This window comes from Merops nubicus, unplaced genomic scaffold (genome assembly GCF_000691845.1).
Source record: "Merops nubicus isolate BGI_N331 unplaced genomic scaffold, ASM69184v1 scaffold35211, whole genome shotgun sequence".
NCBI lineage: Eukaryota > Metazoa > Chordata > Aves > Coraciiformes > Meropidae > Merops > Merops nubicus.
This window is the reverse complement of record NW_008586871.1, coordinates 34,112-62,085: the sequence shown is the minus strand read 5'-3', so window position 1 is coordinate 62,085 and position 27,974 is coordinate 34,112. Positions and strand designations below refer to the sequence as shown.

Below are 27,974 nucleotides of genomic sequence, written 5' to 3'. Positions count from 1 at the left end.
AGGAATGCCATACAGCCCCACATACACTGTGTTTACAATTCAAAGAGCTCTGTTTGTTCCTGTGAGCAAATTACCTTTTTGCTAAGCTGTTGGTTTTCCTTTTCCAGTTCCACAAACTTTAGGCTGCTCTCTTTGGAGGTCAAGGAGGCATCTCTCAGCTCTTGGATTGTGTTCTGCAAGCTCTGATTATCCTTCTCTAGCTTCAGTATACGACTGGAAGCACATTCATTCAACTCAAACACAAAGGATTTTCTGGCTGTTGAAACATGAGAATCAGAAGGTGGCACTAACCAATACACAAGCGTCTCCCTTCCTAGGTCCTTAAGATTCACTTATATGATGATAATTGCAGTCAGACACAAACCATTTCAGTAACACTTTGCTAAATACAGAAACCATTTTCACAGATAACGATTAAGACCTTTAATAAATAAAAAGTTTCTGAACAGATAACCATCATAAAAGTTGTCTTTTACTTACTTTCCTAATTCTTCTTAAAGTTGCTTTAGCCACATTAGTAGCATGCTTAATGTTAGTAGCAAAATATACTTAGATACCCTCTCATAGAATTCCATCAGAGGAAAGAAACTGAGGCTGAAAGTAAGCCACTGTGAGTTGTCTGAAAACAGCAAGATGGTGCACTACCTAGAAGCTAGTGAAAACTAAGTATTCAATCATATTCAGTAACAAACATTTATTACAAAAACTAATTCCAGTGCTTATCTTCACAACTACTTGGTCAAGCATATGCTGAAGCCAGGAGAATATTTTACTACAAAGCACAGGACATCCATCAGAATGTTGATCATAAAGAAGCATTTGAAGTTGAAATCTCAGAACTAACAAAATTTATGCAAGTTTTACAACATGGATGTTGTTTTACTCCAAATCTTTGTAGATTAAGTCTCAATACCTTTCAGCCTTAAATCCCAAAGTCTCATCGTTCTGTTCATTCCTCTGCTCAGCTCCTAAATATAACAGTAACCCTCTGTTTCACATGCAATAATCGCTACTCTTCACCTCGAAACCGCATTGCATATATATTGGCTTTAACGTTGTCTTTAAATTTCAGAAAACTATTATTTATCCTGCTAAATAATCAGCACTATGACATACAGCACACTGAGTACTTTCAAAATGTCAAGTTTCTGAGAATGTTAAAATCCCATTTATGTCTTTTATGGAGCATCACCTGGAGAATTTTAGTCACATGAAGACTCAATAGTAAACATTAACTAAACACTCCCCTTGAATCCTGTCCTGAAGCAAAGCCCATCTAAGTGTCTTTTTTCCATGCTTATTTTTTAAATTATTTTGAATAAAATACTGCAAGCTAGCAGGTAAAATCTTGTTATCTGACACCTTTGCAGACTCAATTTGAAATCCCATAACAGGAGACTTTCCAGAAGAGCTTCACAGACAGACTCCATTTGTACAAACAACCCATATTCAGTACAGCAACATGCATGGAAATGAAGCTTCTTGATGAGAATTATACCATAAAAGTACAACAAAACTTCAGTGAAATCATGTAAAATTTCCAAGTTTATTGTTCTTAGGTTTCTTTTTGAAATCAGGCTTCCTTCACTACTTTATTTTCCCACTGAATAGAAAAGATTATTGATGTTCTCTGTTCCTCTTACTCTCTTTTCCTTTGGTTAATCAGAGAGGTTCTGGAGCTCCAATGCTGAAATGATAAGCCTCAGTGCAGTGAACGAATCTTTTTTTTTTTTAAAATCAATCTGTTAAGCAAATTTTTAATACTGTTTGTCAGAAATTTATAAATAAGAGATAATAAAACTACCATCCTTCCTTCTATTACATCACTAGTGAAACCAAATCAGGATGGGGTCAAAACTTGCTATTTGAACTAAGCCAGACAATTAAACGGTTTTACATTTCCCTGAAATACTCTTCATCAACATGTCTAAGTTTTGAGAGAACTGTGGTTTTCCCCCCGCTGACTAACAGAGTAAGCAATACCCTTAATTACACATAAGGAGGAACAGAATGTCATTCACTTCTTAGGCTACAGTAAACCTGCTTTGCAAGATTATTAATTAAAAGTAACAATTAGCCATTAGTATTAGTAAAGAGACCTCAGATCCTTGAGAGCAAGCGGATTTGAGAATTCATGTTGGACACGTTCAGTTATTTTACAAAACAAAGCTTTTTCTAGACAGCTTTACTGAAAGCTGACCATCTGCTTACTAATTTTTTTCCTTTGATCCAAGTTGTGTTCTGGGTACACAAAGCCAGAGACGCAAGTCTTGGCATAATCAGGTGAGTAACCAATAAAAGCTGCACATTCAACTGCACAAAATCACTTGTATTTCCCAAGTTCCGTTTGGTATTTTTATTTAGGCTGGAGTTAGAGACAGAATGAATGTTAGACACAGAAACCAATGCTAAAACCTGACTAGTGAAGGAAGAATTAGTTATGTTTGTGATAGTTACGGAAATCAAATCAACCATTCAGAAAAAATATTCAGTCAGTTATTTCAACTGTACACATTTTTCAGTATCTAGTAAAAATAAATGACTTCAGCATACACTACTTCCTGGGACTTAAAGACCAGCTAATTGTCTGTAATAATTGTACTAAAGAATACTAAAGATCACAGACTCCTCCCAGCCATTCAGTTAGAAATATCCAGTGTTCAATGTGACATTTCTGCTGTGTCATTTACAAAGCTTTCTTTTTTAAAAATTTTTATCATTTAGTGAAAAGTTACTCAATGATGAACAAAATAAAATATTTTAATGCTTTCCAAAGAATGTCAAATAAACTAGAATGAATACATAAGAAGTTGTAAAAACTAAGTTCAAAGCCAATTAACTGAATGAGGGAAATCCAACTTATGTTCTCATCTCAGTCAACTGAAGTGCTGGCATTTAAACCCCCAGCCCTGAATGAGGGTTGGCAATTGGATGATTTCCACAACCAGGTAAGAAAGACCCTCCTAATTGGTTTTCACCCAGGGTCTGGTCAGCCTTGGGTGGGAGCCAATTAGGAGACCACCACCAGGTGCCCCCGCCTTCCACATTAACATCTTGTCCCACGTCCAAGTTAATCACATAAGAGCTGACTCTGCTTGCAGTGGAGTTGTGGGAAGCCTACCTACTGTAGCCAACCAGCCTGTCTACTCTGAAAGCTACCACAAACAGAGAAACAGCTTCCCCAGCTGGTACTCACTGTCTGCAAGATCTGTGCTTTTAGACAGTTGCTCTAGTTCCCAGCCTAAGTGTGCAGATTCGTTCATGCTCTGTTTCTGTGCAATCTCCAAGACCATGTTCTCCTCCAGCAGCTCTTCAATTCTCTTCTTGTCTGTGTCTCGGTCCTGTATAAGACACACATGAATGAAAATGCATGTTCAGCTTGTCCATAAGATTGTTCTGTCAGTTGAACTGCTACAAGGACAACACACATTGAGGGTAGAAGAATCTCCTTAAACACTGTGTGCTTTTATATTGAAATACATGCAAAGCACGAGATGTTGGCTGTGGGCTACATGGGCCACCGAATGCAGTGCAGACACACTCAGCTGGCCCTATTTAGAGTCAGCTCATGTCCATGATATTCTTGGAGGGAGGGTGGCTGAAGTGAGAATATACTTGGTGATGACAGGGCCAGTACAAGCCAGGGCTAGTACGGCAGGCTGGGTTCAAGCTGTCTCTGGAGCTAAGCTCTTCAAAAACATGCAGCATCATGCACTGACACACTGGAGCCTCTGCAGATACAATCTTGAGTTCTGCTGAGCTTCTTTAATTCATCACGTCAAATTGGGATGCAGTCACATGGATTGGCAATTAATATCTGCCTCAATTTGGGTTTTAAAATATCTAGAAAACAGATCTGGAGAATGAATCTATTATTGCTTCTTGTGATTATTTTGGCCATTTGCATTTGTGGGTGCTGAAGTGGTGCCTCAGAGGGTCTCAAATTTTCAGAAAGCATTCAGAAATGCCCAAAGTTCAAAAAACTGAACCAGAAACTTCAACAAGATACCCAGAAAAGCATCATTCAAAATCATCAGCCACTTTGGACAGCCTGGAGCCTGACATGACCCTTAAAATGCCATGAATCAGTCATTAAACATAACTCCATACAGCACACTCAACATCTTTGTTTCAAACAGATCCTCTTGGAAATCCCATACACTTAGACCCTTACATAGTTAAACACACAAGAAATCAAAACACAGAGGGATAAGAGGAGGACTGTTAAGTACAACACAAGAGATGAAGAACTATTTATTATTTCTAGTGGGATTATAAAAGCCAATGTTGTTTTTTGTTTGTAGACACTGCAGCTTCTTACATTTCCTTGCCTATGAAGCAATAAGCCCTATCTCTGGTTTACACAGAAAAAAAAATTTGCCATTTCTTGTCTTTTACAGTGCTTCTTAAAGTCACTGTAATAGCTGAGGGGTTTGTTTCCAACAGGAAATATCATTTACTACAGTAGACTTCATTTCCTCTACCTAACCAACAGATTTTAATACCTCCATTATCAGTACGTATGAAAGCTATCTGTGTTTCAAAATTGTGATATACCTTCTTGGGTAAAATTAAATTCAGTCTCACACAAAGTATCATTGGCATAATTTACACTGTTAACAATATACTATTTCAAGAATTCACGTACACAAGGTCCAAACTAAAGACCTCTTTAAAAGCACTATTGATTTATCAGCCTGTCTCCACTGGTTTCTGTGACATGAATCTGTAACCTAGCATAAAACCAGAAGTTTAAAAAATTAGCAGAATGAAAAAGAGGTTATACCAGCTCTACATCATGAAGTTTGGATTTCAGCTGCAAATTTTCCTTTTCTAATTCATGCAGTTTATCACCACGAGCTCTTGCCATTGTTAGCTGTTCTTCTAGCATGGCCTTTGTTTCAATTAATATGATGTTGTCTTCTCTTAATTCCTAAGGAGGAAAAAAAAATTAATCTCTTTACATAAACTGACTTTTCAAAGAAAGTGACTTTCACAAACTGATGCTGCAAAACACAAGAAATTTGACACATTTGTTTCATAAAAGTGTTTTGACCTGGTTTTAATGGGAGATATTACAATTATCTGTGAGTCATTCATGCAAGTAAATCTAGTATTTCTTACTGTTTTTCCTTGAATTTTCGAGGTTTAATGGAGTACCTTTTGCTTTATATGAAGTTAGATCAAGTGGTGCACCAAAGAAACTCAAGACACAGAAAAGTAACAGTTCAATTCCAATTCCACTGTTATAATACAATTTCCTTAGCCAATTCACTGTAGTTCCCAGTTTCAAGATAGATTACTTACTTTCAAGGAATGTTAGAGTGTACCCGGAACATGTTGGGGAGCACTATTCATCAATACATATTTTGTCCATATCCCTCTTTCGGCACACTTAGATGTAGAAGTTTAAAGAAATTTCTCTCTCTGATCAACAGAATTTTAAGTTGTTGTTTTATATGTATGACTTCACACACACACACCATGCCAACCTCAAACATGTGAGTATTAACTACACAATCCACATTGCTTATCCATTACAACTTTTGGATCTGTTTTTACTGAGTAGAAGTTTAATTTACTATTCTCCTGTAGCCACAGCACTGGAAACAAGTTAATTATATTGCACTCCAAACATTCCTTGCAGAGAAACAAATGAAGATCTATGCATTCAAGTATCTTATCTCTAGAAACATGAAATGTCCCAAATATAAAATCTGGCCATGTATTCTTGTTCACCTTTTAAACACAGTTACTAAATTACCTCTTATTTCAAGTTACAATACCTCACTGCTAAGCTTTTACTGTTGCTGATCCTCATACAGGTCTTGAGTCAAAAATTTTCTATGGCAGGAACATATCAGCATTTAAAAGACTAAATGGATACAGGAAGGATTTTTGCCCAGAACACTTACGATGGAGCAAGCAGCAGATAATCTGATTCTCTGAAGAAGTTTCCTTTAGTTTTTCTTTACTGTCATCTCTCCTCTCCCCATCCCTTCCCCCACTCCTATAAAATATGCAAAACCAGAAAATGTGCACACAGGCAGGATGAAATGCTTCTGGCTGGACAAGTTTATTCCTGGACAACTGTCTTCAAAACGAGAAATCTCTGCTGACATCAGTGTTCATGTCTGCTCTCTCAGACCACAAACATCCCAGCCAAGTAGATTCCTGAAAGATGACCAATCCTGAGTAAATCACTTTCACTGCTTAATCAGCAACTACCTTCTCATTTTTGGGGGTAGAATCAGCCTTAAGAAACCTTATATGGCAGTTAATTAAAACAAAAAAAAAAGAAAGAAAAAGATAGCTGAAAAGCACAAGTTAAGAATGTCTAATGATAGCCACTCTGCTTGCCTTTTCATACTACAGGGGCCCATGATTTAATGGCCTTCTATAACAAGTAATCTTAGTTGTTTGCTGTATCTTGACTGCAGATGGCATAATATTGCAAGCCTACCTTTTGCAGTACCATATTACCCTTGATCGTTCAGTGGGTCAGCTACCAACTTGCAAAACGGGCAGAAAAACTTCCCTACTACAGTAGCATTGAAAGGACAAGTATGTCAGTGCTTGTGAAGTGGTTCAACTGCCACAATTACAATGTCTGAGTATGTAAGTAATAATGAAACACTAATTTTACAGACCCAGCATTTTGGGCCAAGTCTGACCTAAAAGGGTCACTTCAGGGCAACATAAAAAGGCTACTAAACAGATGACAGACCAGAAGAAATACACAACCAAAAAAGGTTCTGGGCGTGATTTAAATGGCCAGAATACCTGTCATTACACAGGAGCATGACAAGAGTTTACTTCACTAGATCATTATATTCAATCTGGACCACAGCCAAAAGAAGGAAGGTGGTGTCTGACCTCAAAATCGTGGCCTCAGAACTATCCCCAAAACAGCCTACCAAGCAGAAACTAGTTATTACAGTGTCTCATGAAGAGTCAAGCTACGTGCCAAGCACATACATACATCCAGGGCCCGGTACAAACCACACGTTACTTGGAGCTGCAGTATGTAGAAGACCAGAGTGCTTTCCATCAAGCGCCCAGGAGGGGTGGACATGTCAGTTCAAAGCAGTTCTGATGAAATCTTAAATTAATAACCTGGTCGAAATGCCTGCTATGGCAAGGTCAACATTGCTCACTGGTGTGACTATGATCTGAGCTGGTCTTAATATTGGAAAGTTCATATAATTTAAATAATTAGTCCATGGGATCTTTGTAGAGTTACATCTCAAAGCCTGGAAGGTAAAACTGTCCTAACCAAAACACGTCAGCACTAAAATCTCCCAGAAGTCACTGGGATAACAGTTGACTTAAAAACATGCCTGGCTACAAATCACACTTGTTAGACAATCAGAGTGTGGTGGTGCTTCCACTGGAATTAACGTTTACTCCTTCTTTAATTAACAAACCCTTCAACATTATTTTGTAACTATGAGTTTATTTTTAAATTGATAGCAAAAATAGTTGGCTGTGGATTTATTTTTTTTTAAATACACTGAATTTACTAGGCAAGGGATTAAAAAACCCTTTGGTTTATATCACTTAAATTGTGATGGTTTAATATCCAGCATATATAATTCTGCTTTTATAGTTTCTAAAATAAGTTACATATTGTGGCTTGATCCTGTATCACTGTGCCTTGAAAAAACTTCAAGAACATGCATTGTATACTCATATGGTTACAATTGACTCTGGGGGTAAGTGGTTGCACAATCAGGGTGTGTTGCTGTTGGAAAACATTTTCAGGAACTAACGTAGCAATCAGATTGTTTAAATCTGAAACTAGAGAATATGCACATGCATCCAGACGTAGTTATTAGACTTCAAACCCCTCCCTTCTGGCAGTTCAGAAGCCACCTCTACTGAGCCATGACATAGTTAATAACTGGCAACAATCAGGCACTGCCTTTGACAGCTATAGGAAAACATACAAGAGATGCTTTTGCTTTTCTTAACATTCACAGAAATTCCTCCTGCCACCCCGCACGGAAACGTGCCTGCGGTGACGAGGAGGGAGACTGGGCAAGGGAGACTCCCTGGCCTCAGAACATCACCAGATCTCCTGGAGCAGCACAAGACTCAATGGAGAGGAATGCCAGAGGGAAGTTTTATGTTGGAGAGGAGCACCTCCCTGGAGCAAGCCCTGCATTAAGCCTGCTCCTCCACGTTCACAGCTACAACTTCATTATGCCACCCCAGCAGGAAGGTCTCCAGAGCATATTCATCTCCATGTTCCTCAAACAATGGTGAAAGTAAAATGTCATTTCTGAACAGCTTTGTTGAGACATAGAGCAAAGGAGAACAACACACTTGCCTAAATGTGTTACACTAACACAGAGAAAGACTTGCTCCTTTTGCACTCCTCCTGCAATAGTTTAAGTCTCTTCCGGCCACCACTTCTGATTTGTATCATGTACTTTCAGAAACTACTTGCAAGCTTCCTTGCAACTCTAAAGCTTGTCAAGGTATCATACACATAGCGTTTTTCATATTTTTTGTTCAAACTACTAAACAGGTATGTGAACCAGAAGACAGAAAAGATTTTTAAGTGCTCTTTCAATAGCTTTCTGCATTGATGTACAAAGGTAAACCCACTTTTTCTTCTCACTGACTTGGCACTGCTTCCTAACAACCCTGCCAAGACCCTCTGAGCCTTAATGTATGATACCACAGAAAAGAGGCTTTTGCTGTACCTTTATGCACCTACATTCTCATTGCTGTGCCTCTTCTGAGATTTGTTCAGGCCTTAACACTAGGAGTGTAGAAAGACAGCTACAACTAGTAAATGCCACGAGATGAATCAGCACTGTACTGTCCAGCAGTAAAAAACCTTCCACTATGTAACATCCCTGCACAAATCTTACAACCCACAACTGTAAGACAAACAGTTTTTGAGGGAGTGGGACAAATCTGAGCAGACAGGACCTGACTCCAGCCATTAACCTTTCTTTTGAAGGGGTGGAAGACTTGTGAAAGGCAAGTCAGAAAATTGAGGGACCACAGAAAGTTGGACACTGGCTACTATGCACAGCCTTCATGCTACTCCATGACCAAAAAAAAAAAAACAGACTAGAGCCCTGTGGAGTCCTCTGAAAATACCAGCATGAAACCAGTGAAGTTTGCCTGACGCTGCCACTGTTCAGTGCTGGTAGTCCATGGCTGTGCCAAGACTTGACTAATGGTGGAAAAGGGAGTGGCAAGAATGTAAAATTCTCTGGCTATTCTAGACCACAGAGCAGCCTGCAGACAGCTGTGCAGTCCTGCTGCATATTATAAGAGCTCAGCCCCTACATCAGCGATAACATTTGCTGGAGGTTACACTGTGGCCTGGAATTAGAGAAGTGCCCTGTCAATGGGACATAGTCTTTGCCCCACTAGTGTATTTCAAGGAGGTATCCTTGGAGAGTCAGCACTCATCTGTGACGTTCAATACTTTCACCAAAAACTGACAGGGTGGAAAAGGGAGTGAGGAAAGTTGGATCAAATTTGAAACTGAAGGGGAGGTCTCTTTACTGAATGGTACGTTGAGCAAGATTAGCATTCAGACAGCAGAGCAGGAAACTGCTGGCTCTAGGACAAGCAAGGAGACTAAGAACTCAAGAACAGACATAACTACACTACCCCTTGATCTCAGATGAAGACAACACTAAAAAAAAAAAAACAACAAACTCCTCTCCTATCGACAGCTAAATTACCTGAGCAGCAGGTACAAGCTCAGTGACTTCAGAGCACAGCCAAGAGGGAAATGCCAGGATGCCACACTGATAGCTAATGTGCCAGGTTAATGCACGACTGATTTGCCAGCTTGAGGGGAGAAACACAGAGAGCCAGAGCTTCGTGCTTCCTAATTTAAACTGGGAATTACTGAGAGGGAAGATGCTTTGGTAGTCTATTACTACATTTACAACCATCCATTTGAGTGAACCTATTCAGAAGCAGCAGCAGCTAGGTGGCCCCTTAGGTTAGAGAGGGGGAAAAAAAATTACCTACAAAGTAGAGTTTATAGAGCAGAAATAAGGTCTGTGTTCTCAGCCAGAGGCCTGGCAAATGCAAGTTTCAACATCACTCTTCTACTTCAAACCTGGGATTTTATCTAATTATAGTGAGATTGTCAATTACTGAACCTGCATATGTTCCTCAGGTCCGGATATTTATTTGATTTCAGCTGAAGTGTTATGTATGTGGATTATTGAGATTTTACATGATAATGGCTCAAAGAACCGAATGGACTGAAAACAAGAGCAGTTTGACCTAAATTTAAGGTCAGACATGCTGTAAGCAATGAGCTTGTCTAGATTTCCAAGGTCTTTTTAACCTAAGTTAATGAATTAATTCCAGGATGGGCAAAGCTGCAGATGCCTAAGCCGAGTAACTGGCATAACTACTGGAACAAAGCTATACATTTCTCTTTGACATATTCTACTCAAGACACTAGGGAAGATCCAAATTTTCTCTCCTTTCTACTACAAACAAGAGTTGCAAAAAGAGGTGGCTAGAATTTGTCATCTGAGGTCACGCTTAAAAATGCCCAGCCATTTTAACAACATTTTATCTGCTACAAACCCCTAAGGAAAAACACCTAGACATTCATTTAACTAATTTACACATGACATCTAAAATGATGGTCAAAGTAACAACTCTGGAACACAGGCATTTTATCTAAGAGTAAATTTTCAAGGCTAGACTAAAGGTCTGGATACTCTAGAAGCATCCTAAAAAGGTCTGTCCTGTTTAAACACATACTTATGAATTAAGCAATGTTTATTAAAATTAATGGTCACTTATTTTTGTGCACACCAAGTCCTTCTTGCCACTGAAAGACGTTACAATGTTGTTAAGTCAGTAACTATAACATACGTTATGAAATTTCCACTTGCTCTGATGTTCTGCTATCGTCAGCTCAGTAGCAAATGACAGATGAACTTGTAACACAACAAAGACAGCAAATCTTTCTCCCAGTTTTCACTTGCCTCCATGCGAGCTTTGTAAAAATCCACATCATGAAGCTTCTCCTTGCACCGAACAAGTTCCATCTCAAGCCTCTCCACACGGTTTGCCTTCTCTCTCAGGGAGTCCAGCTCATCTCTGTATGCTCGGGCAGAACGAGCATCTGAGGCCAGGTGGATGTTCTGTGAAAAGTGAGGAATAAGCAGAAAGAAAAATCTTAACACCTGAAAGCATATTCTTTAAACTTTCTTTTTATTTATTTACTCATTTTAACCATAGGCAGAGGATTCCCCTGGTTCAAAGGTAAGAGTTCTACTAGCCAGTAGGAGGGAAGGCCATCACAGTAAAATGAGTCCATCTTACCTCTTGTTTTATTTTTTGCAGCTCTAGGGTGAGCTGCTCAACTTCATGTTTAGAATCTACAAGCTGCTCAGACTTCTCTTCCCTGAAAAGGATTAGAAAAATCTTAGTAAGAATTTTTTTTTTTTCCTGAAACAACATTGTTTAAACAGACACTCGTGAATTTGGAAAGAAAGGTAGAAATCTCCTACCATATTCTGAACATACAGCCTCTTTGTCATGACAGCTTCATAAAAATCAGTTTTTATACCATGTATCTCTGTTTAAATCCCAATAGTGCCACTGCTGTCATAGATAGCTTCACTGGACTCTGGTCACTAATAACTAAGAGGTGCAGCCAGCAGTTGGCATTTTGAAAAGGGGAAGAGAGAGATAAGGCACAAAAAGAAGAATTCAAGTAGCCATCATGCTGTTTTTTAAGACCAGTGAAGAAAGAAGAAAGATGGAACCCCCCCATGCTAGCTTCCTACTGCTATGAATAAAAAATTGGAAAGAAGCACAAATCACTGGTGACTCACAGCTCCTGCCGGATTCTTCTCAGTTTAGCCTTCGTGTCTGCCAGCTCGACTGCAAGGTGCTGCTTGTCTTCATTAGAAAGAGGGTTGACTGGGCTTGGTGAAGAATCTGGACTTGGTGCTTTCAGAGGACTTGGTGGTTGCTGAGACTGCAGATAATCTCTCTCTTGAGTGAGATCTACAATGACCTGGAAATAGAGAAGTATCTAGTATCAAGAGATAAACAGTATAATTATACATTTTTTTTATTATCTAAAAATGACTTGTAAATGTAGAAAAGTATCAGCCTGGCATTATACAGAATTCAATGATAGCCAGGAGGGAAGGCTACACAGAGAAGGAAAGGAATCCCCACTATGCTCAGACCACTAAAAGATTCCCCTTCCAATGTGCAAAATCAGCAGTTTGTTTTGACTGGAAAATTCACAAAAACCTGTAACAACTAACAGTTTTATCTAACACAATCATAGTCAAAAGCATGACAGAATATTAACAAGTTAAAACAGAGGAGAAGGGAAAGCAACTAATGAGTCAGGTAGGGCTGTCTTCACACTGAGAAAACTAGAGAAGACACTGGAACCCACGATGGCAGATACTAGTGCAGAGACAGGCAAGCAGTCACTCAAAGAGGAATGACTGAGCAGACACGGAGCAACAAAAATCTCAAGACAAAGTCACAGCTTCAAATATTTTTCTCTCCATGAAGTGAGACCACTCTCCTCTTCACATCATCTTACTGTTTACATCTGAATCAATGGAAAAGCCAATATCTTCTAAAGGTTTCTAAAGGTGTAGTAGAAATGTGCAGAAAAAATAGAAACCCAATGCACAAACGACACAAAAGAAGGAATGGAGCCTGCATCACATGAGCTCTATATGGCAGAGGTAAGTCATCATACTTCTGTGCATTCATCTCTCTCATCAATGAGCCTCTTGAGGTGGAAAACCATATTCCTGGAGAGAGACTCTAGTTCTTCTGGGGCCATATCTGGGAGCTCCAGCCACTGTAAGTCAAAGACATTCTCCTGGTTGTGAGTCACCTAGGAACAGGAACAAAATAATGTCCTTCCACTGGCTGACGTGTAAATTTATTTGTTGTATATGCTGCATCCCCTAAGTTCTTCTACTGATCAGTTAAAAAAATATGACATTTCACCAAAACCTGGCTGTAAATAATGAACAGTTACCTTAACTGATAACACTATCCAGCAATTTCTAGTGTTTAGATTTTTTTATAGTTATTAAGACCGATTTTTAAAAGTGATCAGATACATATGATTAATTGTATGTGTGTTTATGTATTAGAAGTATGCAACTCTCTTACTAAGCACCATAGTGGTCACCACAGAGATTTAAAGGGACTGAACAATTAGGCTGGTGTCTCACTGAGGAGAAGCCCTGCTTTCAGGGAATTTGCAATTCGCAGCTGACACAGCTGGGAGGAGCTGCCTTTAGCAGAAGTGTCTCTGGTTGCTGCTAGCAGTGTATCTTTCCACTGCAATCTTACCCAAACTGATTTCCTCTGAATCATTTAGCAGAAACGTGAAGCAAGTCTCTCAAGCTCAGTTAAAGACTGTTCCTGCTTTTGTTATAGCCATGTGCTTTGTTCATCATGATTTTTTAAAGAATAAATATTTTTTTAACCATTAAGAAAAAATATTTATTAAGAAAAAATTTGTTGCTCAAATATGAGCATACTGGGCATTCTACGCTGGCACCTGGCCACAGCTGGTGACCACTCCCAGCAGAAACTATTTCCACATGGATCTCCTTCAGGTCTCCAAAGCAAGCTGGCTTCCAATGCCTACCTGTAATCCTTCCTTCTACAGAAACCTTAGAAGTCCAAGAACATTAATCATTAGATCAAACTTCTCTTTAAGAAGACGTCCAATTTCAGCTGCAGAGCACACTTTTCAAGAGCATTTAAGCTTAGAGGCCACTGTCCAAAGCAAGCCATGGGGGAGGCTGTGTCTCACCTACCACAGGACTTGGGGACTAAGTTCATGGGGACCTGCACCATTGCTGCAAGGGGCACTGCAGCTCCTAAGCATTATGTGCTTTTTAGAAGTATTACACATGTATCCTTACAACAATTCCTTCTATATAGCCTTTAGCTGGCAAGCAAGGCATTTACCACTGAGCCCAGTAACATTCCCAGGGTGTATAATTTTTATCTTATAATTTGATAGCAGTAACATACTAAACCCTTTTTTTTGGGTGAAGTTCATTAATCTATGATGAAATTCCAAGTATTGATACTTCATACCGAAACCCAACCTATTAAGTCAAGAAAGGGAGAGACAAAAAGTCAAATAGTCAATACTGAGTCTCACCTCCTGAATGTGTGACACAATGGCAGCTTGAGTTTCAATATCCAGTTGTTTTATTCTTTCAATAAACTCTTCTTTTCTTTCACACTGTTAAAAGAAAACAACTTCAAGCAGTGCTACATATCCTAAACCTTACTGCACCATTTTCCATTTATACAAAAATAACTAGCCCCACATTGCCAACGAGAGTTCAAGATCTGCACTTTGTCACACTAGAAGATACAACACTTCACTGCTCCGTATGGAGCATAAACCAAATTACAAATGGCTGGGTTTACTCTTTAAAAATAAGTTCAATACACAATGAGATCATGAGGTGAGGCAACAGCCAGAGGAGCTCGTCATAGCTTTATTAACGGAGCTGTGCAAACATAAACCTAAAATTACATTGCATCACATAAGCTGTCTGCTGTGCTGTTTGCAATTCACTTTTTTTCGGCAATGAAGAGAGAGACACCACTTTAGATACTACTCACATCAATGCATAATTTTGTTTTCTGCACTAAATCAGCATGTGCTTTATGTGAAAAATGGGCTTGGGAAACATTCTGGATAAATGTGAGCGATGTTTCAGACAAACAGGTTTTAGTAAATCTTATTTAAGGCTTTTAAAGAGACAGACATCTGCTGTATGTATATATTTGGCTATACACTAACAGTATTATTGCCTTCTTGTAACAAATCTACATTATGGAGAAGTTAAGCATTAAATTTTTTTTTTCAAGCTCAGTTATAGTGTTATTTAGGGGCCTGGTTCTGAGTCTCAACCATTCCTTTCACTGGGTAGAACCTCAGACCCATAAATGGTGACTGAGGATGTACAGCAGCTTGCCAAACCAGACTTCTATTCTTTGTGCTGCAATGCAGCGCTGAGATAGTTCAGAGCAGCCGTATGTAGGCAGCTTTACCCTGACATAATTGACTTGACATAGCTGAGCAGGGTAAGTGTCCTAAGGCATGACAAAAACACTAGGCAGACCTACAAACAAGGTCAATTATAAGCAAAGGAGAGCCCGCAACGCGTCTATTGTTTACTGCCACAGAGGTTTGGTGGGCAGAACACTGATTTCTTTATCTGGGAACTGTGGTGGTTTTCTGGGGAGCTTCCCATATACATTGCTTGTCTATTATTTTAACAAATGCCACATAAAAATCCCCATATGAGTATACAAAGTATCTATTCATTTTGGGTTTTCTACATGTAATAATAAAAAAATTATGCAAATAAAATCAAGTTTAATTAAAAAAAGTTTAGAGGCTGTGAGCTTATCTGTTTGGCGTTAAATAAGTAACTGTTCCATTCCATATTTTAAAACAGTAAGAAAATAAATCAACAACATTGATATTAAGTACACTGTTCAAATCTTATCTCTTCCCAGTTTGTTATCAAAGTGGACTACTTAGCTGCAAGAGCACATATCCTGTGGCTGATTGAGCACTAGCAAACAACTGAGGCTGCTGCTATCACACAAACATGCTTCCTTTCCCCTGTGTTTGTTTCATTCACCCACTGCCTCTCCTCACAACTGCAGCCCATGAGCTGCCTTGAGCTTGAGACTTGTTCATAAGCACTGATCTCTGGGTAGATTTTCTCAGTCCAGAAAAAAAAAAAAAAATTAATAAAGCCAAAAATTTTCTTTTCCACGCCTTTAATGAATGTTCACCTGTACGGCACATCCCAGAACCAGCAACAGCAGCTTCTTAATTTCATCCATACTTTTACCTAGAAAGGAAAAGAGAATCAGTACATACTCACAACAAATTAAGTACTTGAAAGTGACCCTCTCCAAAATATCCACCTGAAGAGAAAAATAAGACCTCTGAACAAGTGAACAATATATATGTGCCCATTTTAATGTTACCATACTTTCATTGTAACAATACTGTTCTTATGATCAGTTTAAAATCCCAAATCTAGCAAGACTTTTTTCTCTCCTTGATGTTCTATCCTCACCTGCATTTTCTGATTTTTTACTGATCATTGCCAGAAAAAAAATCCTTTAAATAGTTCAACACATGCCCAGTGCTTGTCCCTTGTTTTGTCATTAACAAGGATGCAAAAACCCTACCAAACCACCACAACCTTTTCCCCCCCAAAAAAAAGCCCCACCAAAGCAAAACAAAAACACTCTAGGCAAAAGCAAAGGATTACTCTCAAAGATCTTGTCCTAAATCCTCTGTCTGGAAAACAGTTGCCACTCAGACTTCTCAAAGCTGAATGCCGTACTGTGCACATAAATTTTCTCCTAGAGATGTTTCAGCAAATAAACTCTGCCTCTGTTCTGCATCAAAGCCTGTTCACACTTTGAAGCACAAACCCCACGTGCTAGGAGATAAAAAATGAGCAATGTAGAAGAGAGAATACGCAGCTAACCATATGTTTGGGGGGAGGAGAAACACAGAGGTCGTTACTGCTGGGAATCCTGCTGTGACCAACAGCCCTGCTGGCAACTTCCTAAGGTTACGAGGGAGAAAGCCACACAAGGGGAACCCAGTGTGGCTGTGAGCCAACTCTAGACCTTGTTTCAACAAAATTAATACAAGGAGTGTTGGGTAGTAAAGAAAATTACGTATATCCAAGTCAGACAATAGGAGTTGGGAGGCAAGTAGCTTCAATAAGGAAATAAAACATTATGTGTTAAGTTCAGGAAATGTCTGTCCTCATCCACACTGTGGAAAAAGGAAGAGAGAAAACAGGCCACGTATAGTTTTCTCTCATCCCCATACACGTGCATGCTTCCTGATACAGAGCATATAACTATGGGAGAAAACACTAATTTTATAACTTGCTTTACTTAGGTATTCAACTGCTCCCATCGCTAAAAAGAGAATTTATCAGTACAACAGTGTTCCTCCACCAACACTGTGCCCTTGTAAGGCTGCCCTGACAGAAAGTTAGAGGCCTGTGCAGGACCCAAGGCCAGGGAACTGGAGCTGAACTGACTCATCAGCTAAGCTGCCACAGCCTCCCAGATGCACAAAGGCACACTGACCTAAATTACCACAGGGGTTACTTCCATTCTCAGAATCTTCCAGGCCAGCCTGGCCACGTGCAGGCTGCTTAGGAAATAACTTCTTTCCGATTTGCTGATTTTAGAGTATACAGATGCTCTAAATCAGTCTTTAAATGTACCTTGTCAAACAATTTTTTGACAACTTTTAGGAATGTTGATCTTTAAAGTGTTTCAAGAACATATTACAGAAATTCTCAGTATACTGTTGGTATCAACACTAGAATTCTAAGTATCCAAGTCCCACATTATTAATCATTAAAAACTTGCAAACAGGAATTCTTCTCTTCTACAGACAGGCATATTTAAAACACACTAGCTCACTTTTCATCTTGTAAACACAATGTTGTTTATTTCCCTGTATAATATTTAAAAACTTGTTTTGAAAGATGTACAGTCATTCTTATTCTTCTCCCTGTATCTAGCAACATACAAGGCTTGCCCTTTTTCTGAAAAATTACAATTTAACATACAAATAACACTTCAATCCATAAAAGCCTTACTATTCTGTACCATTCTGAATAACACAACCTTAAATGTAGACAGTGTAACAAAAAAAAAAAATCCCTGAGCAACAACTAGATGTGCCCTGGGAGGAACTGTTCACAAAGTAACTCCCAGACCAAGGTGTTACTTAGTTTGGTCAGAAGACATTTTAACACAAAATTGAGTTCTCATTATAGATTCAGCATTGGGTTTCATTCTGCAGCAGCTTCAGACCAGGATTAAACACAGAGCACACTTGTGAGACATCAGAGCAAGTTGCTAAATTATGGCAAGCAAGTGACTCAAGTGTGTGTAATCCTTGCAAACTTGCTCAAGGTAGAACATCTCCATGAGAGACTGGAGGAGTAGCCACCAGGCTGCCTGCTTCAGATCACATCAGACAAGTGCTCCAGGCCCTGTGTGCTCTGGGCACCTCCATCTGTTGACCATAAATTCCAATCTGCACACCATGGCACCACAGTTACCCTCAGGGTGTGCCCAGTGGCTTGAAATTACTCGTTTTAGAGAACATCTGGGATACTTCCCAACACTGAGAACATCTACACCCTTCTAAAGACATGCAAGTTACTTAAACCATTCAAATCACACTCTACCTCTCTGCACCAAAATAGCAGTAGGCTTTGTTCTTCTCTCCATGAGATAACAGATGGCCATGGGTGATGTTGCATGACCCAGTGAGGCGAAACACCAATTATTACTGAAGAATAACTTAGCATGGTCAACCTTGTTCTCCCATTGGGGACTGACCTGGCCTGGAAATACCACTCTGAGACCTTTTCTTCACTTGGGCCTTCCCATCAGGAAGAGAAACTGAGGCAGACATGTTTTCTACTGTTTTAAAGATAACATTTGGCAGTCTGCTCTCCCCACTTGCAGCTTTCACAGAAAACCCAGCTGCCAGGATTTTTCCAAGATTGTTCTTAAGTTATTTTATGATTGCAGACATGCTATGCACATGTAATGAAAATGGGATCGTACTACCCACCAGAAGCACTTCTAAAGTTGAAAGGTCAACTTAGCAGGTCTCCGCTGCCAGCCACACAAGTGTTTCAGAAGATCATGTTGTAAACTGATCTTGCATTCAGAAGTTGTTTCCCATGGCATGCAGACAGTTTGTTGGTATTAGGCGCTCTGATATCAATCATACTCAAGCTAGGTTTGAGTAACATTTTAAAGCCTCATAGAATAATTTACAGGAGACATTTAGAAGAAATATGGTATGAGTATGAAAAAGACTCTCTACTAATTTGAAGTGCTTTAGAGAGAGTTTTCAATTAAACCTCAGAATGAGGCAGGAAGGGATTAACTACCCTCTCTCCTTTCATCTCACCCACAGGAGAGCTGAGATACCACACACTCCAGTGGAGTGCCCACAGTCACTAACCAAACTGGAAGCACATCCAGGACTATTACAGAGCACAGCAGCTCAGATCTACACGCAAGAGGGTGCATTTATCCTGCTCTGCATGTTGAACAACAGCAAGTGACGTTTAACCTCAATTCAGTTATGCTTCCTGGACAGCGATCGATTTTATGGCATTGCTCAAAAGATTTAATTTGTGCTGATGTAATAAGGTGGTAAAGTTCCTCGTGCAACTGCATATGAAGGGACGCACAAGCTTCCCCATGCACACTTCATTGGGATGACACAGGTCCTTCATAGTCAGCTGGGGAGAAAGTCTGCTGAGTCCACCCAGCTTTATTAGCTGACGTCATCATGACAGTGTCCTCCTGCAAACTAGGATGTCAAAACCAGCTCCTGGCAGACAGATACCTGCGTGCTGAAATGAATGGACAGGATTCGAACTAGCACTTGGAAAGATGCTAATTGACAAAAAAAACTACTTTTACACCTTTTTGAAAATTCCAGGGCAGCTGCTCTCAGGCCACGTGTCTGTGCCTGCAAGGGAGCCAGCCACCTAGGGGATTTGCAGAAAGACCATCTGCTCCCAACCGTGAGAGATGGCCAGCAGGTTTTCTGGAAAAAAAGGGAAGGAAAGCCCAGGCACCACCTGTGCACCCCAGGAGCCTTCCTGCACCAGAGCTAGGAGACCCCTCTGCTCTCACAGGGGACAGAGGGTGGGAAGCAGATGGCAGGACTCTGGGAGAAGGCGGGCAGAGAGATTAGGAGACAACAACCAAAAGAGGAGGATCAAGGTACAAAGAGAATACAGACAATTAAAAAAAAAAAAAGAAAAAAAAAAAAAGAAAAAAGGAGAGTAGGAAAGCTGTCAGCAACCAGAAACAAGAAAGCCTAAGCATGTGAAATCTTGAGATTGTGCTGCTTCTTTCTGCACATTTCTGCTTGGATGCTCCTCCATCCAAGGAGCCAGGGGAACATCAGCGCTTGCAGTGCTGCACGCGGAGGCAGGGGCACCTGCAGAGGAGCTGGGAAGAGGTCAAAACACACAAGTGCCATTTTTCCCAACTGTAGCCACATCCTGAGTGGGAAAAGCTTGGATGCTAAAATTTACACTATTAAAGCAATATTTTGTTGCATTTTATGAACCTTTGTGCCTCTGGAGGATTGTCAAACAAAATAAGGAAGGAAACAGGATATGAAAAAAACACCCCAGTAAGAGCAGACATCTTTTATGATTTTAATAAAAAACAGTTTCTATGGATACTTGTTAGCAGGGACTTTGGGCTCTCTCATTCACAAACTTAGTGTGCATTAAAAAGAGAATCTACATAGCAACGTTTTTTAAGAAGCAGAAATAAGCCTACGCAAATAAAATCTCATTTCCATTCTCAGTCTGAAAAAAGTTAAAATACTCCTCCATCAATTAACAATGACTGTTTCAAAAGATTAATTGACATCAGGTTCCAAGTACACTCACTAGCTGTGTTAAACTAAGCATGTCTAGGAACTAAAATTAAACGATGCCTCTAAACAGAGGTTCAGGACCAGTACTGTGTACTGATATTCCTTGTGTGGGCACATGAATGAGAGGCCATTTAAAAGGCATGCTAAACCCAGAGGTAATTATAAAAGGTGATTAAACATTTTATAAAACCTTAAGGTATTATAGATGATAAATACATTGATAATTCTCACATTGAGCACAGGGAAATCTGTGGTGCAGTAATGAACTGAAAAAGATGTCAGCAAGAAAAAACATGAAGACAAAACCAGAGAGGAAATTTAATGGTAGTGGTTGTCTACTGTACAGTGCAATGACGAGAATAAACCCTGTAATGTCAGCTGCATTGTTCTGCAAGTCAGATTTCTGGGAAAATTTTCTAAATCCTTTTAATTAAACGTCCAGGTTTCTTTTCAGCTCCCTGTATTCTAGAGAACAGCCAAACCCTTCACCTCCTTACAAATATTTTTGCAACTTTTATGCTCATGGCCAAATGGACTGAAGTAGGCAAAAGTGCCATGACCTGGAACAATACAATTTAGAAGACACGAAAGCAAGTAAAGCTCCTAAACCCAGTGGACACGTGCCTTTCTCCTGTGCAAAAGCCCAACTGCTACTGTGTTTTCAGTGGTGGCCGCTCTTTGCCCAACAGTCTCATTCTCAAAGCAGAACTGCAGAAGCCCTCAGCCATCCCAACTGCTGAGTCCCAGATGGGAACTAAATAGCAAGTGCAACATTCTCAACTTTAGAGCTGTTCAGTTTTCTAATTTAATACATGAAACACCACTTTTGGGTGTTTTAGAAGGAAAGAGTAAAATTTGCACATAGCACTGGTGAACAGACAGCTCTGCAAACCATGCATTGCAAAAACAGGTGGGCTTGCTACAAGGAGTAAGCCTCTGGATTCGCTACGCTGTGACTCATAATGAATGATCCAAAATCTCTCTGGTCTTGGGCCTATGGAGCCAATACAGTCACTAGGAGCCTTCCCTGCTCAAACAGTACAAAGCAACAGTGTATTTGGTCCAAGAATGTGATCTCAGAATACTTTTTTTTGGTGTGTTGTCATGAGGGACCTTTCATTCAGATAACTCACCTACAAGAAAGGGAAGTCTAAACTCTCTGCTGCCTCTGAGACCCAACCTGGCTCCTCAGTCTCCAGCTCCTACCACTCCCCACATTAGTGCCCAGCACTATTTCTGCAGATCCCCCTCCAGGACTTCCCTCCTTCCCTCGCAGTCTCTGCCGTGAATTATTGACACAGGGAGAGGTTTCTTGCCACTTTTAAACACTTCCCCCCAACAACGGTCTCCACTAACTCTCCTCCCCATAATGCTGTCCTCCCCAGCCTCATCACTTCTCTGTCAGCTTTCCCCGGGGCTTCCCTGTGCTCATGCCAGAAGCACTGCTTCCCATGCTGATGGCTGCTTTATCCTCAGGTCTCTATGCAATCTGCAGTGCTCCTTTAGCTCTCTCATCAGCAGAGAGGATTTATCACTTCGCCTGGTTTTCCCCTCCCAAATGCCTGGGCCTTCCTCCCACTCCTCTCTGCAAGACACTCAGCAACAAGGTATCAGCCTGACAGTCCCCTGGCCATTGCTCACCACAGCCTATTCCTTCATCCAGCTTTTTGTATTTATTTTACTAACTTCTCCTCAGTCCTCTCCTTCTTGCTTCCTCTTCCTGAGCTTCATATCAGCCCTCAGCCTGGTTCCTCTTCCTGAAGGAAGTTCTCCACTTCCCTAACCATTTCTTCAGCACATCTTACCACTGAGCATCTATCTAAGGCTAAGATTAAGATGAGCTTATCTTGAAATCCCACCCCTCAGACACTCTTCTCCTCAGATACATTCTTCGGAGCAAGTACATCTCAAGTCTTTCTTTGTTCACCACCTTCCTTCTCTAGTGTCTAAGCTGGGACTGGTTCTCAAAACCATTATATAACATGGCTAAATGAGAACTTTGTATTTTTTATACGCACATGCCCCATCAATTTTAGACACCCGGAAGTTAAATTTTTGCATTCTTTATCCTCTCTTCCCATGTTCTGAATAATACCAACGATAAGCCAGCAATGAGTAAAATAAATTTCAAAAGGCATTAAAAAAAACTCCACCAAACAAAAAGAACAAAACCAAACCACATTTTAAAGATGTCAGAAAGCAAAGTAAAATTTCTGGTTGTAATTAAAGGACCTGGAAGACAGGAATACACAGATGACCAATATCTTTCCTACAAGAAACACATCGGGTATTTTCTTCTTAGAAAGATCTAAGGCACTGACAAAAACAGCAGGTCAGTGATGGAAAATCACAGGCAAATACAGGACAGCTTTCAAGTGCCCAGCTTCCCCAGGAACCAACACTGTGGTTAGTGTATTATGACTCTCCTGCCAGCTGTCATTCAGGAGCAGCCATGACAAACCAGTCAGCCTTTCCCACTGACACTCGGCCAGCAGAGATGCTGCCTTGCTGGCCCAGACATCTCTATTCACAAGCACTGGTGACGCTAGCAGCCCAGGCTCTGCCCACTGCCTGTACGACTGAGAAAAGCAACGGCTCTTGTATTTCTATTTTCTGCTTCACCCACAACAGTACAAGAGAATTAAGACGGGCATTGAAGACTTTAATTTGCTTGTTGAGGTGGATGCCTTACGCTCAGCTTTGTTTTAGTGCACAAGTGGCAAGACCGAGTTTCAGTGATCCAACATCTGTAAGTGAACATTCTTCTCTGATGTAAACCCTTTTTGTACATACACACACTGCTGTTGCTAAGAGCATCAAAATAAGATCATCTGCCAAGGTTTCTGCAATTCATTTTGTTCTGGAGCTACCAATTACCATGTCATTCCCCATCACTGCTAACAAGAGTTCATCCAGTCTTCCTTCTTTGGTAAAAGCAAATACATTGTCCTTGACACAAACATGGGGCTAAGGCAGAGACAGAAGGGGCATACAAAAAAGAAGTAAAAGCCACATAAACAAACCCTTTCATTTCAGAAATGCAGTTCTAAGGTTAAGGCAACTTCATTTTCAGACTAAACAACTTTCATTTTGTTTCACCAAATACTGGACTCTGGACATGAGCTCACTGGCTTCCAGGTCACTTTTGATGTGATACTTCAGGTAACAGATGTCCTTATCTAGACAACATGGCCATATTGATGTTTTTCTCCTTAGCTATTCTCTTCTTCACCTTTTCCAGTTTGTGAGATGTGTTTTTCTCACCATCCTTACATATTTTTCTTCCAACACTCCATTTGTAACAGCTTCTTCATACCTTAGTACAATTCAAGGCTCTTCTGATGTATACACACTGCCACAACTGAGCACATATGGGACAACCAGGTAATCAGGCCCAGTCAGCATCTGTTTATGAAAGGCAGGTCCTGCTTGACAAAATCCTTCCATGACAAGGTGACTCAGTGGATAAGGGAAAGGCTGTGGATATTGTCTATCTAGACTTCACTAAAGCCTTTGACACCATTTCTCACAGCATCCTCCTGGAGAAGCTAGATGCTCACTAGCATCTAGATGATCATAGTCTTCACCGGATTGAAGACTGGTTGGATGTTCCAGCACTGGAACAGGGAAATGACTGAGTCACCATCGCTGGAGGTACTTAAAAGACAAAGAGATGTGATGCTCAGGGACCTGGTTTAGTGGTGGACTTGGCAGTGCTAGGTTAACAGTTGGACTCAGCAATCTTAATGGCATTCCAACCTAAATGATTCTATGATTCTATTTTAAGAAATTAAAACAAATACAAATTTTATTGAGCATTTCAGAGGACAGTGGGTGAAGAACTCAAACTACTCACCAGAAAGAGGATCTTTGCCAATCATCAAAACATTTGGTAAATTCATTACAATCAGCTGCTGGAGGACTTCCTAAATGAAAGACAACAACGAGGAAAATTCAGTGTGAAGGAATCCAAATCAATCACACAACAAAGAATATAGAACTCCATCGATTATAATCCAATTAACACACTAGCAGGTCAGAGGTCAGAGAAGGCAGCCTCCCTTGAGAGAGAAATCACTATTTGAAGATAGCATCAGGTTGCACAGCCAACATACGCTAATCACCTCTTTTAACGATGACTAATATAGAACTTAAAGGGTCCCATAGCACTAATCAGGATAAATGCACAGGCACCTCAATCCATCATGCCTTTACCCCAGGCATGACCTGTATTCATTTGATGTCCAACATACTGCTGCTGTCATGTTTCAGGGCATATAAATGCAGCTGGTTCACCAAAGGTACCTAAGCCATTCTGTGAAGTTTGGGCAATTCAAATAATTGGTCAGATTGGTCTGAGATTTTAATTATGGGCTGGGGAAATGGGTGTGGGGGAAAGCTATTGAACAGACATTTGGCACTGCTCACATAAACTGAATTTAAAGTTCTAAGTTTGTTTGCATTGCTTTTAATGGGCAGTAAAACAGATTTAAGTATGTCATGAACCTCATTTAAAGGTCATTTTATTTTGGGGAAGGTGAGGGAAGGGAGGTGCATTGACATTTAAATGTCAGCTCCCTGAAGGTACTCTGAAATGACAGAATGGGCTTACTGGAAAGGAAAGGCTACAAGCCCTCAGGCAAGCAAAATGCTTAAAGGTGGACAAATGCACTGTGAAGGGGATTCTGCACAGTAATATGATCAGCCATGCACCCCAGTAACACACAGAGCACAGGAGTATAGTTGTTAGCCTCAACCTGCAGCTACCAACACTCTCTTGTGAGGATCTGAATAAAACATTTTGCAAGCAAGTAGCTATTGCACATAAAAAGCCAGTGAGGAAAGTGGTTGTGTGATTACAATACTCTGCTGGGACTCAGGAAGCGGGTTCACACATGAAACTCTACCGAAATGTTTGGCAGGTGCCTTTTCCCAGCCTGCCCCTAAGCCACTAGGAGGGCACATGCACTGATAGTTGCAGAGCATTCAGAGCCAGGGGGGGAAGTGCAGCAGCCAAACACAGAAACACATTTCCTGGAACTATCACCCTTTCACCCAAACACTTCCCCTCCAAGTTAGCCCATTGTTATTTCTCTCCTTTCAAAGTTACTATGGGAGGAAAATTAAGCCTGATTGAAAGAGGAAATATTTGCACATTTGATAAGTAATAAGAGTGGATATTCTAAAAAATAAAAAGTCCTGAACATCACACAAGATTATTTTTTCTTTTTCCCCTCACAGATCCATACCCCAAACTTAATACTCAGCAGTTTCTCTTTTGGATAAAGTAGAATATCTCAGTGTCACAGCTAATGGGGTTTTTGATGATGTTAAGAAAGAAGGTCTACAGACCTTTATACACAATGTGACATTTGGCTAATGTGGACCAAGCATTCATCCACTCATTAGCCAAATGGATTTTATAGTTCATGCATTTGAGATATATTAAACAAAGTTTGTTGGCACCTGTTACCAAAACAGATGCAAAACCTATTGGACTTAACAGCACATGGCTGGACTACAATATTTGCTGTAACAATACAGCACAGCGGCTTTAAACAAAAAACAACAGAACATATACCGAAGTATTGAGCTTTAACCAGCAATTTCCATGGCAAAAAAAAAAGAGAAAGAATTGTGCTTGCAGTCACCCAGTGCGTGGAGTGGCACTGAGGCAGGAATGAATAAGGAATTTGCGTTGTCTTTGTGTAATCATCAGATCGCTAGCTATTTGACTGGCAGACACAAAAGACATTACAGCTAACCTTTATGCTGTTAACATTCCCATGAGCTCCTTCTGTAATATTATTTGAGTATACCATCTGACACAACCATGACTGAATGCCCTCGTAGCTGTCTGAACTTAGTATTTTCTGGCAAGAATCTGACAGTTATCAAGCACAGTAAGAAAGGGCCCCAAGCCTGCTAGGAGTGAATTCTTAATTCAGATTGAAAGACTCAAATTGTTGCAAGAGGTAATACTCTGACTTGTTTATTTTTAATACAAATTATTTAAACAGATAGTTATCTGTGTCATTCTAAAGGCCTTCACTTTCAGATTAGTGCTTGCAATGGCAATACCTACCTGTGAGGCAATGCAGTTCACCTCACCAGCAAAACATAAAGGAAGGCCAGTGGCACTGCCCTCTCCTTTTCAAAATGAGGGAAGCAAGTCAAAAAAAAAAAAAAAATAGTTCATCAGTTTAATAAACTATCCTCTCTTAACAGAGATGTACCAATGAGCCATTCATTCACACAGCAACATATGTGAGACTGTGTCAGCTGAAAGCACTTACGCTGGCACTGATGAATTTAGTTCAGATTTTGTTTATGGCTAAAAACACAGTAAGTCAGTAAGGCTCAGCTGACACTCAGTGACTGACTCAGTAGCTGGGATAATGTGTCCGTATCTCAGCTCCATTGCTTAAAATCCACATCTGGAAATACAAGTGAAGTCTCCCCCCCTAACAGCAAACCATGAATTCTTCAACTCCTAACCACTTACCAGTATTTCCTCGCTTTCCTTATCCGAAGCATCATTAACAGTAGGACAATTAAAATGCTGTGTCTCAGTCTGGCCTCTCTGCTCCCCTCACGTCTTACCATCCCACCCCAAATACCCTAAGAAGTCAAATTGGAGCTTCAGGCAGGGAGCTGTGCTGTTACAGCCTGTGAACCAGCACCAAGGACCAGAGGGCTCCATAGACCCAACCCCTCCCAGGGTTCAGCTACCCTGGACATTGGATTAACCTGGACATTCTGCTGAAGCTCAGCAAACACAGGATATCACAGATAAGATGCCACATTTCTCCACAAGAGCAGCAAGTTGTTTTATTATATAAAAGTGTGCTGTTGTGCTTGAAATCAAACATAGCTGTGAGACATGACAGAAGAGGCAGACAGTCTGTAGGTGTCCTCCCGCTTGAGGTGGCCAGCACAGCTAGAGGCAGCACGCACAGATAGGAGCTGCTGGAGAGCAAAGGAGGGCTTTCAAACACTAAACAGGCCACAAAACCCCAGAGCACTCTGGAGAACAACTGTGCAAGCAAAACCAAAAATCACTTCCTCCCACAAGAAGCCTTTTAATCATTTTTACAGCACAACTACAGGTTGGTTAGAACAGTAAAGGTTACAGCAACAACATATGGGAACAATTTCAATGATTATTAGAACAATTAGGGTCTGAGCTGCCAGCTTTACACCTAGACCATTAAGCAACTTGGAGGCCAGCTATTGCAAATGAGGAATCACCTTCAAATTACCATCTGAATTTCTTTTAATTGTTGCTAAGGAGATGTCCATGTTTTGTTTTTTTTTTTAAATTGTTGCTAATGAGATTTCCATGGTATCAGAAGTGTTACTTAAGGAACCCAATTCAAAACAAATCCCTGTCAGGTCTTAGTGCAGCATCTGTAGGTGCTCAAAATGCTCCTCTGGCAAAGATCAGGGTATTTTAAGC

General features: G+C 40.3%; 1 protein-coding gene across 1 annotated transcript in view; it reads right to left on the bottom strand.

Moving 5' to 3' along the window:
- Nucleotides 1-27,974, bottom strand: part of CCDC88C (coiled-coil domain containing 88C) — a gene marked incomplete at its 5' end in the record, with an annotated part of 72,830 nt that overhangs the window by 17,823 nt on the left and 27,033 nt on the right. Inside the window, 10 exons of the mRNA XM_008948774.1 lie at nt 75-256; nt 3,197-3,341; nt 4,787-4,933; nt 10,989-11,147; nt 11,329-11,410; nt 11,844-12,028; nt 12,740-12,880; nt 14,174-14,257; nt 15,835-15,893; nt 24,372-24,441. Coding sequence (XP_008947022.1) covers nt 75-256; nt 3,197-3,341; nt 4,787-4,933; nt 10,989-11,147; nt 11,329-11,410; nt 11,844-12,028; nt 12,740-12,880; nt 14,174-14,257; nt 15,835-15,893; nt 24,372-24,441 — 1,254 coding nt within the window. The remainder of the gene's footprint in view (nt 1-74; nt 257-3,196; nt 3,342-4,786; nt 4,934-10,988; nt 11,148-11,328; nt 11,411-11,843; nt 12,029-12,739; nt 12,881-14,173; nt 14,258-15,834; nt 15,894-24,371; nt 24,442-27,974) is intronic.